Source organism: Prionailurus viverrinus, chromosome A2 (assembly GCF_022837055.1).
Source record: "Prionailurus viverrinus isolate Anna chromosome A2, UM_Priviv_1.0, whole genome shotgun sequence".
Taxonomy (NCBI): Eukaryota; Metazoa; Chordata; class Mammalia; order Carnivora; family Felidae; genus Prionailurus; species Prionailurus viverrinus.
In genome coordinates this window covers 116,033,545-116,050,893 of record NC_062562.1, presented here as the reverse complement: position 1 = coordinate 116,050,893, position 17,349 = coordinate 116,033,545, and the positions used below count along the sequence as shown (strand labels likewise).

At 39.2% G+C, this 17,349-nt stretch overlaps 1 protein-coding gene across 1 annotated transcript in view; it reads left to right on the top strand.

Moving 5' to 3' along the window:
* The window catches only part of IGF2BP3 (insulin like growth factor 2 mRNA binding protein 3), a 150,876-nt gene that overhangs the window by 45,909 nt on the left and 87,618 nt on the right, over positions 1-17,349 (top strand). Inside the window, exon 3 of the mRNA XM_047845092.1 lies at positions 2,579-2,627. Within this exon, the coding sequence (XP_047701048.1) occupies positions 2,579-2,627 (49 nt within the window). The remainder of the gene's footprint in view (positions 1-2,578; positions 2,628-17,349) is intronic.

The window sequence follows — 17,349 nt, the reverse complement described above, 5'->3', positions numbered from 1 at the left end:
CTTACAGGTGTACTTGTGGAGAAAATTTTCGGTAATACGTATACCCACAAAAGAGTCCAATGGGGATGAATACTTAGTTACTTAAAACTGTGCTGCTAATTCTTACTGTCAGGTGCTTGAATAAAACTTAGTACTTGCATATGTGTAGTTGGATGTGTGTAGTAAATCTTAACTTCCTTGGTTACTCAGGATAAATAATTACATAATGTTGAGTAATATTTCTGCTCCCTACAGCAATATATAGCAATTGTGTAATCTGTGTATTACACACCTTAGTAGAGTATATTCTTAAAGGCTTTTATGGGAAATATAAAATTTATATATACAGAAGCAGAGAGAGCACATGCGTCTTGCAGCTTTAACAATTAATAGCACATGAGTTACTATGAAAGAAATCCTAGGCTTAGCATTTCATGTGTAAATTCTGAGACTAAGGTGGTAGTTGAAATTTTTTTCTCTTAAATTGACCTGCTGTCTTACCATCTCTATGGTGTATTGTCCCTGATGATTGTGCTTTGCTTTACGGTCCCATAAAAATAATTTAAAACTGCTTTTTCTTCCTCCTTAGTTTACAAACAGGATGTACCTGAGTTGGGTTAACTTACATGTTGTTTATAGTTCCCTAAGGGATAGGTGGTATCTGGTGTTTGTTCTCCTGCTTTGAGGGGAATGCAAGAGACAAAGGACTAGGTTATGAATCTGATCTTGTGGTTTGCTGTGGTACTTCAAAATAAGTGGGTTATTTGACCAGGAAGGAAACTTCTAATTTTAGAAGTTAAGTAATTTAATTATTTCACTTGATATGTTAAGCCCAGTTGCCAATCTTTTTCTTTTTCTTCTTTTTTTTTTTTTTAATACCTAGTTGACTATAAATTCCTTTCCCTTCTAAGGAGGTGATTTTGTGTGTGGCACCTATGATACAATCTCACATAATTGATATCTCTTCCTCCCTTCCTCCCTCTGACAACATTTAAAAAAGGGTAGAAGAAGAGAGGATATATACATTACAGTAAATATTGTATATAATCAATATTATGTGACCTACATATTTACATATGTGGGCATGTGAACTGAGGTCTTTTTTTTTTTTTTGGTATTGTGATAAGAAAATTTAATGAATCAGAGTGGTTAATAATAATGACACATGCAATGAGTTAAGCAGTATCCAAACGATTTACATACATATAATACCAAAGAGTTTAATGGACAACACAAAGATTCATATATGTAAGATGCTGAGACATTTACAATTGTGTTAGGTGTCAGTAAAACCATGTAGTAATATTTTGTATATATAACAAGTGAATATAAAGAATGCTAAATAACTCTAATAGCAAGTTTGAGTACGTAAGGAGACAAATTGACAGCATTTTTGATGAATAAAGACATGATGCACATTTCCAAATGGCAGCCAAAATAACCTCACTTGGAAAGGTTTTAGGCCTAACAAAGTCCATAAACTGATGAAGGCAGAAATCTTAAATATATTTTTGAGTATTGTGCAATGACAATAGAAACCATCAATTTAAGTGTAATCAAAAAGTAATATCTAGCTAAATGCATATTTCATTTAAGATCTTTTATATAACTACTAGCTAGAAAATTCAAACGACTTTTTCCTTAAGTTCTTATTTTAATTTGAGTTAGTTAACATACAGTGGTAAGGTCAGGATTTTAATGTTTTTTTTTTTTTGTACCATGGAGTCCTTTGGTAGCCTGAAAGTTAGGGATATCTTAAGATGTTTTTCAAGGCATAAAATACATAGGATGATAGGAAGTTAATTATTTTGAAATACATTTAGTAAAATGTTAAAACTCATAGTTACAATACGTACTTAACATAGTAAGTTCTAGCAACATGTCTAAGTTTCACAGTAATGGGTGTAGATGATAAAGGTCTGCAACAAGTTATAGTGATACAAAAATATCTGATGTTAATGTCAAAATTACAAGTAGTGTGATTCTACTAAACTTACATGCCAACATTCATAATTAAAGGAGTGCTAAATTTCATGTAGGGGATAGTGAAAAAATAAATCAGTGGTTTTTACTCCCCCTCCACCCATCCAGATTTCCCAAATCAGTCTATGGTCCCCTTGGCTGTGATCTCAGATTAAGAACATTTGTAGTACGGCCCCATAAATTAAAAATATTTTTAATGTTTATTCTTGAGAGAGAGAGAGTGAGCACAAGCAGGGGAGGGGCAGAGAGAAAGGGAGACAGAATCTGAAGCAGGCTCCAGGCTCCCGAGCTGTCAGCACAGAGCATAATGCCGGGCTTGAACTCCCCAACTGTGAGATCATGACCTGAGTTGAAGTTGGAAACCGACTGAGCCACCCAGGCGCCCCAGTGTGGCTTTTAAAATAAGCTGTAATAATCCAATGCTGCTGGATCTCCAAATGGTCTCAGTGTGCATTCTGTGATTAACTTTGTCTCCTTTTTCCTTCTTTGGTTGTGTTTTCCTACTGCGTATTGCCTTGTAGTTAATGTAAATATTTTAAAGCATCCATGGTGGCTATTGATGTCTTTGGCTTTCATACTCTTTTTTCTTTTATAAAACATTTTAATTCTTCTGCAGGATCCGGAAACTTCAGATAAGGAATATTCCGCCTCACTTACAGTGGGAGGTAAGAATTTCTATATTTAAAGTTAAGATTTCTGTATTTAAGCTTATTGTTTTTAGTTTCTCGAAGGGTTTTTCTCGTTCCCTCAACTCTGCGTTGTGCTAAAACACAAAATTCTTCTCTCTTGTGTATGTCTTGCTGTGGGCTTTTCTCTGCAGGAGCATAGTGTCTCTCTTAAAAATCTGCTCATTAAAAAAAAAAAAAATCTGCTCTTTGATATACTTTAATGGGGTAGTTTTCCTCATTCAGTCCCATCCTAACAGAATCTTGTTTGGGATCTTTCTGATGAGTTCCCCAGTTATATTTAAATATGAACTTCCCTCCTTGGCACATTTTTTAAAGACACCTAGCTGCTATTTATACTTTATTTTAAAATGTGAGCTCAGCTTTCTTTTGCTCAGATGGTGGCACTGTAGTAACTGTATAAACAAACCATGTAGCACAGTTGAATAGCCAGTGTCCGTAATTTCCAAAGGATAATAATGACGTCATGGTGAGAATTTGAGATATCAGTGGTTGAAGAAATAAAATGTCTTTTGACTCTTGCTGATGATGGAACCTGAAAGTTCTTAAAATTTATTTGGGAGAGATGGTGCAGGGAAAACTCCTCAGCTTGCGTGTATTTTTAATATAAAAACAAAGAGTAACTAGCTTTGTGTGTTTCATATTAGTTTTCTGAAATGACATTTGATGAGTCAGTCACTAAACCAGAATCTTCACCAAAATGCAAAGGATGGTTGAAAGGTTTCTTTTATGGTCAATTAAGGTGTGTTGGTCTGAGGTATGATTCGTCCAATGTCCCAGTTGGTAACAAATCATTTATGCTCATGATATTTTATACAGCATTTATTTTCAGAACAATATAATTTGGTTTAAACTTTGCTGGAAGAGGTGGTTCTTTGATATATACTGAATATTTTCCAAGTTATATAATGTATAGAAAGTGTATTTTTGTAGATGGAAACAGTGACTTTTAAGATTAAACCTAATGGATTTCCTGTTTTAGATTAACATTGGTTTAGGAACTTGAGTAGCTTGGAGCATGCGTACCCAAATCAAGTGTCATGGTAATCAAGATTACTGATTGGATCCCCTTATTTTAACATGGGCCATGTTAAATATGAGTTTCTGTTTGAGAACTAAATCTAGTGTAGCTTTCAATGAAATCGTCAAAATGGTAGTCGTCAATTTTAAGTGAGTGAATATTGGTGTACTAGCACATCAGCTGTAGGCAAGTGGCAGTTCATTCATAAGATCTCTTCAAATTTAGATTACAGTGACTTCTGAAGCATTTACTTTATTGTATTTTTGGTGGCTTCTCAAGCTTTTAGTTTACTGTATTATTTCTCATTCTGGATAAAATTTAATTTATGAGAATAAATCTTTATTTGCCATGTACAACTTTTTCTTTTATATTTCATTTTATCCTCCCACTAATCTTTTGAGGTAAGGTGAAATTGGAGATGTTAACTCCATTTTCAGGTGGACAAATATGGGCACAGGATTCAAAGAATTAAGTAGGAATGAATACTAAATTGTAAGCTTGGAACTAGACTTTGAAACTCTTGACCTTTGACCTCTTACATTTAAAAAAAATGTTTGAAATACTGATAAAACCAATTTGGTGAGGAATAGAATGAGTTATTGTGATGTTTCCTTTCCTTGAAGACTTGAATGAACACCATCTGTTACTTCCTTTTTGAGATGAGTCACTTTTTATAACGTTTTATTTGTACATACTGAGTATGGTGTCTGTCTTGTGCCAAAGCCTTATCCTAGGCAGTGATAATTTTGGATTTAAAAGTCCAGATTGCCTTTATAATGGAGGGGTTAAACTTTGAATCCACTCATTAATCTAAGTTTCACTGATAATGGAATGGCCAGATGTTGCGTACTTCCTGATTTGATGAAATAGCAAATACACAGAAACACGGGTGAAATATTCTTGTCTAAAAAACAGAGATTTGACTGTATTCAATTTCAGTCTAACTTTGAATTACCAAAACTAGAGAGGATAGAGGCACAACTTTAAATGATGCCACGAAGAAACAACTAGTCAAGCCCAGAGTGTGAGACATTCCACAGGACAAAAGATACTGTTCTACTAGTCAAACAATGGCATGTTAAAACGGAAGGCAACTGGTAAGGAATAAGTCTTAAAAGGATAACAAAAAAGCAAGTGTATACTTAGAATAAGTGATTGGTGAATCATGTAAATAGTCCCTTCAAGCAGTGGGAAGTATTTAGAAAAGCCTTAGTTTTTTTTGTAGGTGGCCTTTGGGGTCAGACTTGGAATTGTATCCTAGCTTCACTACTTAATAGTTGTGTGATCTCTGAGCAGGTTTTTCTGAGCCTCATTTTCCTAATTTCTAACATCAGGATGAGGATAGTAGCCACCTCGTTGGGTTGCTGTAAACCTTTATAGGTTGATGTACGCTAAAGCCCTTAAAAAGTGCTTGATATGTATAAATGCACGCTACGTTTTAGCTAGTAAATGAACAACAAATTCACCTCCTCTTAACCTTGAGTTCTGGTGCTTATCTCGGTCAGGTCCAGGCTGGAGCCAGCAAACGCTAGGTATTTCATCAGGGGAAATTTAATGTAAAGAATTACACAGGTGCTGGAAGACTGCAGGGGAAAACAGAGGATCCAGAGGGGTGGCTGCAGGGAGTAGTTACCATCCTGAAGGCTGAGGTGTCGAAGCAAGACGTTGAGATGATTAGATCTTTGTAACTTGGAAAGAGAGCCCTGAGTAGTTGAGACTCTGAACAAGGGTTGTAGCTGCTCCCTGGCATAGGGGAGAAAGAAGGGAGGTGATAAAGCTGGTTTTAGGAATGCCCATGGCATTTAGAGACTGAAACCCATTGCTGATACGAACTGCTGACAAATGGGGGAAGAGCCTGTCTTATCTCCTCCATTGTCTTCCAGTCTGTGAAGCTAACGGAACCATAGGCAAAGGAGTGCTTTTGTTTTTATTTGTTTTTAATTTTTTTTAATGTTTATTTATTTTTGAGAGAGAGAGAGAGAGAGAGAGAGAGAGAGAGAGAGAGAGTGTGTGTGTGTGTGTGTGTGTGTGTGTGCGCGCGTGCGTGCGGGAGAGGAGCAGAGAGAGAGGGAGACACAGAATCCAAAGCAGACTCCAGGCTCTGAGCTGTCAGCACAAAGCCTGACACAGGGCCTGAACCCACAAACTAAGATCATGATCTGAGCCGAAGTTGGACGCTCAACCAACTGAGCCACCCGGGTGCCCAAAAGGAGTGCTTTTAAAGAGTGCAGAGTCCTAAGCTCAGCATTGAAAAGTTGAAAGGTGGACCTGGAACCAAGAGCTTAATATCCAGCCAGAGTTCTAACCCACAAGTGAAATTCCTCCCCTGTTCTGCCAGTCCTGTTGTAAGCCATTTTCTGTGAGGTCACTGCAGAGGTGACAGAATCTGGGACCTTGGTAGAAACACTGGATGTGATGCTCTGTGGCATTTTATTAAATCCGTTGCTGGATCATTAATTATTTTATTCCATTATGACTTTTTTTAATATTTGTGTTCGTGTATTGTTTATTTTTTCTTTATATTGCCATATACTGAATGATCAGAAGGGGATTCCTTTCAAGTTCTCTGTGTAGTGCATCTTGCATCCTGGGTATGCCAGGCAGAGGTTAAATGGTTTCTAACTATGTAGTTATGGTTAATGATAAAGCACTTAGGGGCCCTGGATTGGCCAACTGTTTGACTGCTTAAGTGTTTTTGGCAGATAAAAATATGAGGAAACTAACTTTGTGAAGGACCTACTGCTGGAGAATTAGGTGGTTTTGTTTTCCCCCCAGTATGTGGAATGTAGCAGTAGAAGGGAAGTGGAAGAAAATTTTGTTTCTCCACCTCCCATCCCCTTGCTTGAGATACTTGGAAGATTTTTGGTGTGACCAAAATGCTAGAAGGGCCACATCTACAAAGAGTCCTGATGGCCTACAGGCCTGGGTCCTCAGATGCCCAGAGGGACGTGGACATGAGTGCTAAGGATTTGAGGGGATGCCTTCTTGGACAAACAGCATGGAGGTGTGGGATTGTTCGAGTCCCAGCAGAACCCCGGACTTTAAAAGCCTTTGAGAACACTCGGTTTCTTCTTACTCAATGTCTCAGTTGGGCCCCATTTCCTAAATTTAAAGAATGTCTTTCTGCATTTAAAAAAAAATTGCCAAAGCCTCAGAAAAGGACTTTTCAAGGAGAATTTTTTCCAATTTCATTGTCTTACTACTGTCCAATCTAAATAATCAAAATTCCTAATAAGTACTCACAGAACTCCAAAAAGGAGTACCTTCTCTGAAAGAAATGTAAGACTCAATAATTATGTAAATGAAATGTTTTAAAGGTTGAGTGAGGTTCTCATTTTGGGGTTGGGCAGTAATAGTAGAATGATGTTCCCAGAGTTACTGGTTTACTGTCTGGGAAAACAGTCTGAGCTACAGTTACAGCTACAGCTGTCTACATCTGAGGTGTTGTACATGACGATGCCCTGACATTGGCCATGACTGAAGACCCTGTATTTTCTAAGGCAAAGATTTGAATATGTATGTGGTCTGACAAATACTTAGCAGGATTGCATACTTTGAAATCACAGTCTTGGTAGAAAATCCAGAATGTATGCTGGCTTTTACCTCAGGGATTGGATATCCAGTTTTTCCTGGACTTAACTGAGCTGGGAAGATGAGTATCTTGAGAAGAAACTAAAGAGATTTCCACAGTGTAAGGTCTGTTTTTGCCATGTGTGTAGTCTGGTGTGATTGAATAAAGGAAGCAGAAGCTGTCTCGCAGGCTAAACATAGGGGATTAAAGGGAGTTTCTTTATAACTAAAAGCATCCTGCATTTGCATCCAGTCTTCCGACATTTATGAGTTGATCTCAGGTTCTGGACATGGAAAACAAGTACCTATTATACTAAAAATGAAAAACCAAAGGTGTAAGTTGGAATATGCAGCATAAAATACTGTTGAGTTTTCTTCTCTGAGCAGAGTTCTTAATTTTATCTTTAAGAGGTCTTTGTGGTGCTTCATATGAGCTTGAAGCAATTTTTTGGAAGTGAGTGTAGCTTGTAAGAAATCTTAGGAGGCTCTGCTTTTGTAGGGCCACAGCACTGCCTTAACAGAACACTCTACTGTTTGGCTAGTTTGTTTTGAGCCTCATTCCTAGTGACCAGCTTTGGAAAGTTGACTTCTAGGGTAATAGGGAATGTTAGAACTTTATAGGCTTCCTTCATGATGGAAAGAAGTTTATTCCTTTGTAGTTGGGTGGTGGGGAGTGTTGGGTTAATAGTAAGATATAGTAGGAGGATGTAGCAGAACTTCGAATAAATTACATTCATGTTAGTAGTGTCTATTGTGTGGTAGAAGGGCTAAAGCTTTAGAGAGATGCCTGCATTTCAGACCACAATGAAAGACCTACTATAAACAAGGTAGAAACCTCAGAAAATGGACGTTTTATGAGCTGAAGCAAGTACTACAGATGGAGAAATTCACATTGCACTTAGAAGAATGCTTAATGGAGGCAAGTTGTAGAGTCAGAAATTTCCATAAGATTAGCTTCCATTAGCTTTGTAAAGCTAGTAACATCTCAGTGAAGTCTGTTACTTTCTTTCCGTATGGACTCTGAATGTAGTAAGAAAGAATGATTACAGGAGGACACCTTGGCTGTTCTACTAGGAAGTAGAAATAGCCATATTGTTAAGCTAGGCTCTAGCAAAAGGGAAACCAAAGGAGTCTTCATTGAGAAAGAAAAAAAGAAGTAAGCGAGAAAGTAGTGATGCCATGTTATCTAGTCTGGGAGGAAGACAACAAAACTATAGCATAGTTACCTAAAATTGTTCAAAAAGAGCCCTTATAGTAAGCCTTGGATGAATGTGTCCTGAGAATTGGAAGACTGTCTTGGAGATGGAGGGAGGTGGGATGACTTCCAAGTAAAGAGATTTAGGCCAAGGCCCTGGATGGAGTCAGTCAGGCAAAGTCCCTGGTGGATGTGTTTAGCAGAAGGAATTGTGATTCATCTTCATATGTCCAAGTGCTGATGTGTGTTTGGTGCTCTGGTCAGATGGTGTTTGGTCCATGGTGAATACGTGAATTAATGATGAGCAGAAATTGGATGAGACCAAAGCATTTAAGTATAATTGACAATGAAAAGCTAACAATACAAGATACTCAAACAGAAAAATACCTCTCTAGACACAGTGGGGTTGACATTAGCCATGAACTGAAGGAAAAGTCACAGGAGGTGTTGATGTTGATTATTACAAATAACCCATTTAAATGTTGGCTTTTGCAGCAGATATCTTAGTGTTGTAAACAAAGTAGTAGTAGATAAGCAGTGTTCTCTTGGTAGGTGATTTTCAGGCTTTTCTCTTTTCTTCAAAGCACATGGTATGGCAGAATCCTGGTGTACAAATATAAAGACCGAGCTTTTCAAAGCTGGCATAGAACCTTGTCTGCTGGTTCCCTCTTTGGCCCCTGGGGAAGTTTTGTGGGACTGTTTGAAAATCACTATGACAATTAGTATGAACAGTTGTTAGAGCTAGTTGATCTCTACCAAATTTTGAAGGACCATAAGAGGCAAGTGGAGACCGTTGACACAGACAGGTGATCTTTTTTCACCACAGCCTGACTCTGAGCACTAGCCTATAAATAGCTGACACTTATTGAACACTTACGTGGTAGGTGCTGAATTAACCCGTTTTATCTTCACAACAGTCCCATGTCCCCACTTTACAGATGAGGCAGCTGAGGTACAGAGAGGTGAAGTAACTTGCCCAGGGTCACGCAACTGGAAAGTGGTAGAGTTTCTGCTCTTAATCAGGTTACTCAAACAGAACACTTCCCCCAAAAGGTAAGTTTCTCTTTCTTACAATTATCATCATTTATTTGCTTTCCGCATGCCTCTGAAAGTGTGACAGTGAACTCAATAGAAAAAGGATTCTACCAGGCTTGGAGGAAATATATGGTGATGAGTGATGAATGGGGTTGAACGGCTTATTTGAAGAAGTTACAGGTAAACTTTTAGAGAACCGTGGACAGCGGCGTTCTTTATGCATCAATGCTCTGGGATGGGTTGGACTTGGCCTCATTAGAAATGACTTGGTGTGAGAGGCACGCAGGGAAATGTTACAGGCATACAGGCAGAGTTAACCTATTGCCTGTATATGAACAGTATTTGAGGCAAGTATTTCTGGTCCCAAGGTTCTACCTCCCTGTGTTTACAAATGTCCGTGCACTATGTTGCCTGAACTTGTGTCCTGTGCTTCCATGGATCTTCTGAGATGGTTATCTCAAAGGTTTCCAGGCCCTTTATTTTTTTTCAACCTTTTTTTTGTTTTGTTTTGTTTTTGTTTTTTTTTTTTTTTGGACAGAGAGAGACAGAGCATGAACGGGGGAGGGGCAGAGAGAGAGGGAGACACAGAATCGGAAACAGGCTCCAGGCTCTGAGCCATCAGCCCAGAGCCTGACGCGGGGCTCAAACTCCCGGACCGCGAGATCGTGACCTGGCTGAAGTCGGACGCTCAACCGACTGCACCACCCAGGCGCCCCTCCAGGCCCTTTATTTAAACCTTTATTTAAAGGTTTATTTAAATAATAAATTAAACCTTTATTTAAACAATATCAAAAATAAAAATAGGCTAGTATGATAAGTCACCACGTTTTCTGACCTCAGGGTCTTTGTATGTGCTATTTCGTCTGCTAGGACAGTCTTCACTGGACTCAATTTTACTTATTCTTAGACTCGTGTTCCCAAATTCTGCTGTGCGTTAGAATTATCTAGAGAGCTTTAAAAGAATTTTGATGCCCAGACTTGATACCCAGTGTCAGCCATTGTTAATATATGGTGAGCCAGTCCTGTTTTGTTGATAGCTCTGCTCTCTTCACCCTTTTCCAGATTATTTTGAAGCTAGACATGATGTGATTTCATTTAGTAAATACTACAATATGTATCTCCAAAAGATAATGTCTCTCTATTAGTTGACTAGGGCTGCTGTAACAAAATAACCACAAATTGCGGGACTTAACAGAAACTTTTAATGTCACAGTTCTGGAGGCTAGAAGTCTAACAAGGTGTTAGTGCACTTGTATTCTTGGGAGTGCTGTTAGGGAAGCATCTGTTCAAGGCTTCTCTCTTCTAGTAGTTCCCTGGCTTGTGGTGGTGAAACTTCAATCTTCATGTGCTATTTTCGCTGTGGGTATGTCTGCGTTCAAATTTCTCTTTTTTAGTATTTTATTTATTTATTTTTTCAATAATGACATGATTGTCATTTATTTATTTATTTATTTATTTATTATTTTATTTTATTTTTTAAATTTACGTCCAAGTTAGCATATAGTGCAACAATGATTTTAGGAGTAGATTCCTTAGTGCCCCTTACCCATTTAGCCCATCCCCCCTCCCACAACCCCTCCAGTAACCCTCTGTCTGTTCTCCATTTTTTTTTTTAAATTTTTTTTCAACGTTTATTTATTTTTGGGACAGAGAGAGACAGAGCATGAACGGGGGAGGGGCAGAGAGAGAGGGAGACACAGAATTGGAAACAGGCTCCAGGCTCTGAGCCATCAGCCCAGAGCCTGACGCGGGGCTCGAACTCCCAGACCGCGAGATCGTGACCTGGCTGAAGTCGGACGCTTAACCGACTGCGCCACCCAGGTGCCCCTGTTCTCCATATTTAAGAGTCTCTTATGCTTTGTCCCCCTCCCTGTTTTTATATTATTTTTGTTTCCCTTCCCTTATGTTCATCTGTTTGGTCTCTTAAAGTCCTCATATGAGTGAAGTCATATATTGTTTGTCTTTCTGTGACTAATTTCACTTAGCATAATACCCTCTAGTTCCATCAGTGTAGTTGCAAATGGCAGGATTTCATTCTTTTTGATTGCTGAGTAATACTCGAGTGTGTGTGTGTGTGTGTGTGTGTGTGTGTGTGTGTGTACACACACCACATCTTCTTTATCCATTCATCCATTGATGGACATTTGGGCTCTTTCCATACTTTGGCCATTGTCGATAGTGCTGCTATAAACATTGGGGTGCATGTGCCCCTTTGAAACAGCATACCTGTATCCCTTGTAGTGCAAGTAATTTCTCTTTTTTCAAAAAGTTTATTTATTTATCTTGAGAGAGAGATAGTGGGACAGGGGCAGAGAGGGAAGGAGAGAGAAAATCCCAAGCAGGTTCTGCACTGTCCATGCAGAGCCTGATATGGGGCTCGAACTCACAAACCATGAGATCATGACCTGAACCAAAATCAGATACTTAACTGATTGAACCACCCAGACACCCCCAAATTTCTCCTTTTTTGTACATACACCAGTTCTATTGGATTAGGATCCACCCTAATGACCTCATTTTTTTTTTTTTTTTTTTTTTTTTTTTTTTTTTTTTATTCTGTTTCGTTTTGAGTAAGCTCTATGCCCAATGTGGGGCATGAACTCATGACCCTGGAGATCAAGAGTCACATGCTCTACTGACTGAGCCAGCCAGGTGTCCCCTAATGACCTAATTTTAACTTGATCTCTATAAAGATGTGGTCTCTAAATATGGTTACAGTCTGAGGTACTGGGAGTTAAGACTTCATCATATGAGTTTTGAGGATACACATTTTAACCCATAAGAGTCTCTTAAAAATTCACATACTAAATTTATAGTAACTGTAATATCCGATACAAATCTAATCACTTGTATTTAATTATGTCAATTTCTAAAAGGTTTGTTTGAATCAAGGTCTAAGCAAGACTTTTTTTTTTATGTTTGTTTATTTTTTTTTTAATTTTTTTTCAATGTTTTTATTTATTTTTGGGACAGAGAGAGACAGAGCATGAACGGGGGAGGGGCAGAGAGAGAGGGAGACACAGAATCGGAAACAGGCTCCAGGCTCTGAGCCATCAGCCCAGAGCCTGACGCGGGGCTCGAACTCACGGACCGCGAGATCGTGACCTGGCTGAAGTCGGACGCTTAACCGACTGCGCCACCCAGGCGCCCCTATGTTTGTTTATTTTTGAGAGAGACCAACAGGCAGAGAGAGAGGGAGACAGAAAATCTCAAGCAGGCTCTGCCGTCAGTGCAGCACCCTGTGTGGGACTCAAACTTGTGAGTCGCGAGATTGAGCCCTGAGCCAGAATCAAGGGTTGGATGCTTAACTGACTAAGCCACCCAGGTGCCCCTAAACAAGATCTTTTTTAAGACATTTAATCAGTAGGACCTCCCTCTCCCCTTTTTTTGGTGTTGTGTATTTGTGGAAGTTGACTTACTCTACAGAATGTTACACATTTGTATTTTGCTGAACCACATCCGTGTGTGATCCTTTACGATGTTCCTTTGACCCTTATGGACTTGGATTAGATGTAAGTTCAGTTTTTTCTTTAGACAAAACGAAATAATAGGTGGTTATGTATTCTTCCATTAGGAGGTATATAATGTCTGTCTCTATGATATGACATGCCATTTGATCGTTGCTTAGATTCGTTATTGTGTGGTCATAGGATGGTGACATTTTAATTCTACAGTTGCTTCATTTATTTATTGGAATGCCTTTGTAGACTTGTTGTCATCAGTTTTTTGATCACCCTGACACGAAGTCCCTATAAAAGAGACAGGAAAAATACTTAGTTCTTCCATTTATTTTCTCTCATAAAATATGGGTGCCTTGGTGACCACTGAGGATTTTTGTTTTTACCAATGAGTTTTTTATGAGCTCATGGGTTTAAACATATTTGGGTTTCAAAATTATTGGACTCACTCATATGGACACTCGTATTATTCTAGTCCCGAGAGACTTGAAAATGCTTTGGGACCATGCCAGTGTCCTTTCAATGCTATCTCAATTGTCTTCCTTGACTTGGGGTTCAAGAACCCCTGGTTCATTTTGTATGTTTTCTGTTCCACAGTCTAGAATCATCCCTTTCTCTCAGGAGCCTGGTTCCTTGGGAAGTGGTGTTGAGAGACCACAGAATGATCATGCCCCTCTTGGGACCAGAGTCACTGGCCTTTGCTTCATTGATCATTTTGTTTATAACATTTATGCTTTCAGTTCCTTTCCCTGAAGGTTTTAGTTATAGCCACTCTTCTGTGCCCTGACATATGTTTTTCCATTCCTAAATGTGAACATTTCTCTGTGATTTACTCTTGTTTTTTCTTAGAAATTCTACTTGTTTCTACCTGTTGCTTTGCTTCTTGCTTGGAAGCAAACATGGCCTGGAATATGCTTTGAATTTAAGGTGTCTATAACTGAGTTTCTTTCCTTCTCAAATCATTTCTTGGCTTTCTCTGTGAATTTTAATACTGCTCAAGGCTTGGTCTTGTGGTCACCTTTGTTCTCTCTCCCTTTTGCTTTCTTGCCATAGGACACTGAGTGTCCATAGTCTCTTGTCCCTTCCCACCCCGCAATGCTTCCTTTGGTGTTCTTTCCTGTACCAATGGCCACCACCCTGTAGAGGATCCAGTCCTAAGTCAACCGTTATAAAGCATCTTACCATGTATAAATGGGAAAACAGAATGTAGGTACAGCCACCCTCTGAGGTCTGACCATGAGGGCTCCTGCATTGTGTTCTCAAGCTTTAAAGCTATCTTTAGAAGTGCCTGAGCACTAATTTTAGGATTCAGTGTTAGTGCCAAGTTGTGAAGTTACTCTTTCAGTTTCATAATCTGCAAATGAGTCCTGAAACTCTGCAGATGAAAACAATTGGTCTTTCTGTTTCAGTCCTATTAAACTACCAACAGCCACAAACAGATCGTTCATGGTTGTAAACAGGAAAGGTTGTAAAGAGAGTCTTTGGTTTCAGTACTATTCACTTGCAGTCCTGGCAGATCCAAGAAGGAATAATTAGTAAATAAATCTCTTTCATTTATTTGGGTTTCAGGCAGAGCTTTCTACATGATTACCATACTGCTTCACAGTTCAGTTTGGTGATTAGGAATAAGTGTGATCCTATGAATAAAGACTGAGGAAAAGAAGTTAACTACTAGGGGTAGGAGATAAGGCAAGAGTTATCCAAACTTTAGTGCTTTATGACCACACGGCTAACTAAACAAAGTAACTTTTACAAAGCCTATTTAAAAACTATAACCTTTTTTTCTTTTTGCATGGGATTGATAGATCTTTATGTTCTAAACCCTCAGGAGCCCTCAAAATACCCATATCCTTGCTGTGTTCTGTGCTAGTTGGTACCCTGAATGTGAGCTAAGAAGTTGTCAACTGGGGTGCCTGGGTGGCTCAGTCGGTTAAGCGTCCGACTTCAGCCAGGTCACGATCTCGCGGTCCGTGAGTTCGAGCCCTGCATCGGGCTCTGGGCTGATCGCTCAGAGCCTGGAGCCTGCTTCCGATTCTGTGTCTCCCTCTCTCTCTGCCCCTCCCCCGTTCATGCTCTGTCTCAAAAATAAATTTAAAAAAGTTAAAAAAAAATTTATTTTTAAATAAAAAAGAAGTTGTCAGCTGAAGAATGCTGAGAGAGGGAGATATGTGTCGTCATTACTTGAACACTTCTTATACCAAATACATGGTGTCTCTTCCAATACCACTTCTCCTAACTCTTCAATACCAATGAAGTGTACCACAACTCCAGGTTAAGGGATTCGTCTAATAGGACAGCTTCCACTTCTTTTTTTTTTTTTTTTTAACGTTTATTTATTTTTGAGACAGAGACAGAGCATGAACGGGGGAGGGGCAGAGAGAGAGGGAGACACAGAATCTGAAACAGGCTCCAGGCTCTGAGCAGTCAGCACAGAGCCCGACGCAGGGCTCAAACTCACGGACCACGAGATCATGACCTGAGCTGAAGTCGGACACTTAACTGACTGAGCCACCCAGGCGCCCCAAGGACAGCTTCCACTTGTGATGCCAGATGCAATGGGATGCCCAGGTTGTTTACACTTATGCCTGATGACAAATTTGGAGGGTCTCACAGTGGCATGCCCTCCCCCACCCCGATAATTCACTAGAATGGCTCACAGAACTCAGGGAAGCACTTTACTTACTATCATCAGTTTATTATAGAGGATACAGCTCAAGAAATGGAAGAAATGCATAGGGCAAGATAGGGGGAAAGGGTTGCAGAGCTAACATGCTCTCTCCAGGTGTGCTCGGAACCCATTTTTTGGGGGGTTTTTATGGAGGCTTCATTACATGGGCATGGTTGATTGAATTAATCACTCAGGCCCATGATTCAGTCTTGAGCACTTCTCTTCTTTGCAGTGACTGGGGGAGTGGGGCTTATAAGTTGTAACAACCCACCTTGGTCTCTGTGGTGACCAACCCCCATCCTAAAGCTATCTAGGAGTACACCAAGAGTTGCCTCATCAGAACAAAAGACACTTTGATCACTCGTATCATTTAGGAAACACTAAGGGATTTAGAAACTCTGTGTCAAGAACCAGGGACAAAGACCAAATTGTGTGTGTGTGTGTGTGTGTGTGTGTGTGTGTGTGTTTTAAGTTACTTGAGAGAGGGGGTGAGTGCACACGAGAGGGGAGAGACAGAATCCCAAGCAGGCTCCATGCTCGCAGTCCGATGAGGGGTTGGTTCGGTCCCACTTACCCTGAGATCATGACCTGAGCTGAAATCAAGAGTCAGATGCTTAGCAGACTGAGCCACCCCGGCACCCCCAGATATATTTCTTATTATGCCTCAGGAGACTGTCGTGTCTTCAGTCCCTGGCATCGCTTGACATAAAACTTTTCAAAGAATGAATGGTCGAATAAGAAGTCTAATGGTAACCATGTAATTTATTCTAGAGGTGTGTTCAGGTGATTTAGAAGGAAGCATTCATAAATCAAATAGATTACCAGGTAGCATGAGTTGAAAAAAGAGGCCAAAAGAAATGATCTGTGGTGAGATGAAAGTGGTTAAAAGCCATATGTCAGTGTCCTGTACAGCACTTTGGGCCCCCTCCCCTTCCTAACCTTTCTTCCCCTCTTGCTTTCTCTGTACTGTTAGTGGTTTACTTATAAAGGATGCAAATCAGGGTATGCCACAGAGCTTCTCCCCCTCGCATTCTCTTCTCAGCTTTCTGTTTTAATTACTTTTGGTGAAAACACAGAAATATGTTTAAACAAAGCAAAATTTTAAGTTTTTACTTAAGTAATTTACCATGTTAATTTACCATATTTAGGTTTTCACTGCTTATAAAGCTAATTAAGCAGACTGCAGTGGAACTGAATCAAATGTGAATTTGGGTCTGTTAACGCCATGATGTAAACTATAGTGTAATCAGGGGTGCCTGGCTGGCTGAGTGAGTAGAGCATGTGACTCTTGATCTTGGGTTTGTGAGTTCCAGCCCCATGTTAAACCTAGAGCTTCCTACCTTCCACGTATTCTCTTTGAAGTGTCTGGTTAAGTCTTTAGCTGTTTATTGGGTTGCTATCTTATTGGGTTTTCAGAGTTTTTCATATGTTATGGATAAAAATCTGTAGTCAAATATGATTTACAGATATTTTCTCCTAGTGACTAATGGTCCATTTTCTTACCATTGTTACATCAAAAAAATTTAAATTTTTAATGAAGTTCAATTTATTGATTTTTACCAGCACCTTTTTATGGATAGTACTTTTGGTGTCTTGTCTAAAAACTCTGTCTAAATCCAGGTTATGAATGTTTTCTTCTGTGGTAAAGTTTTACACTTAGATCTATGATGCATTTTGAGTTAATTTTTTATTTTAATTTTAATTTTTTACTTTTTAAATGTTTATTTTGAGAGAGCAGGAAGGGGCAGAGAGAG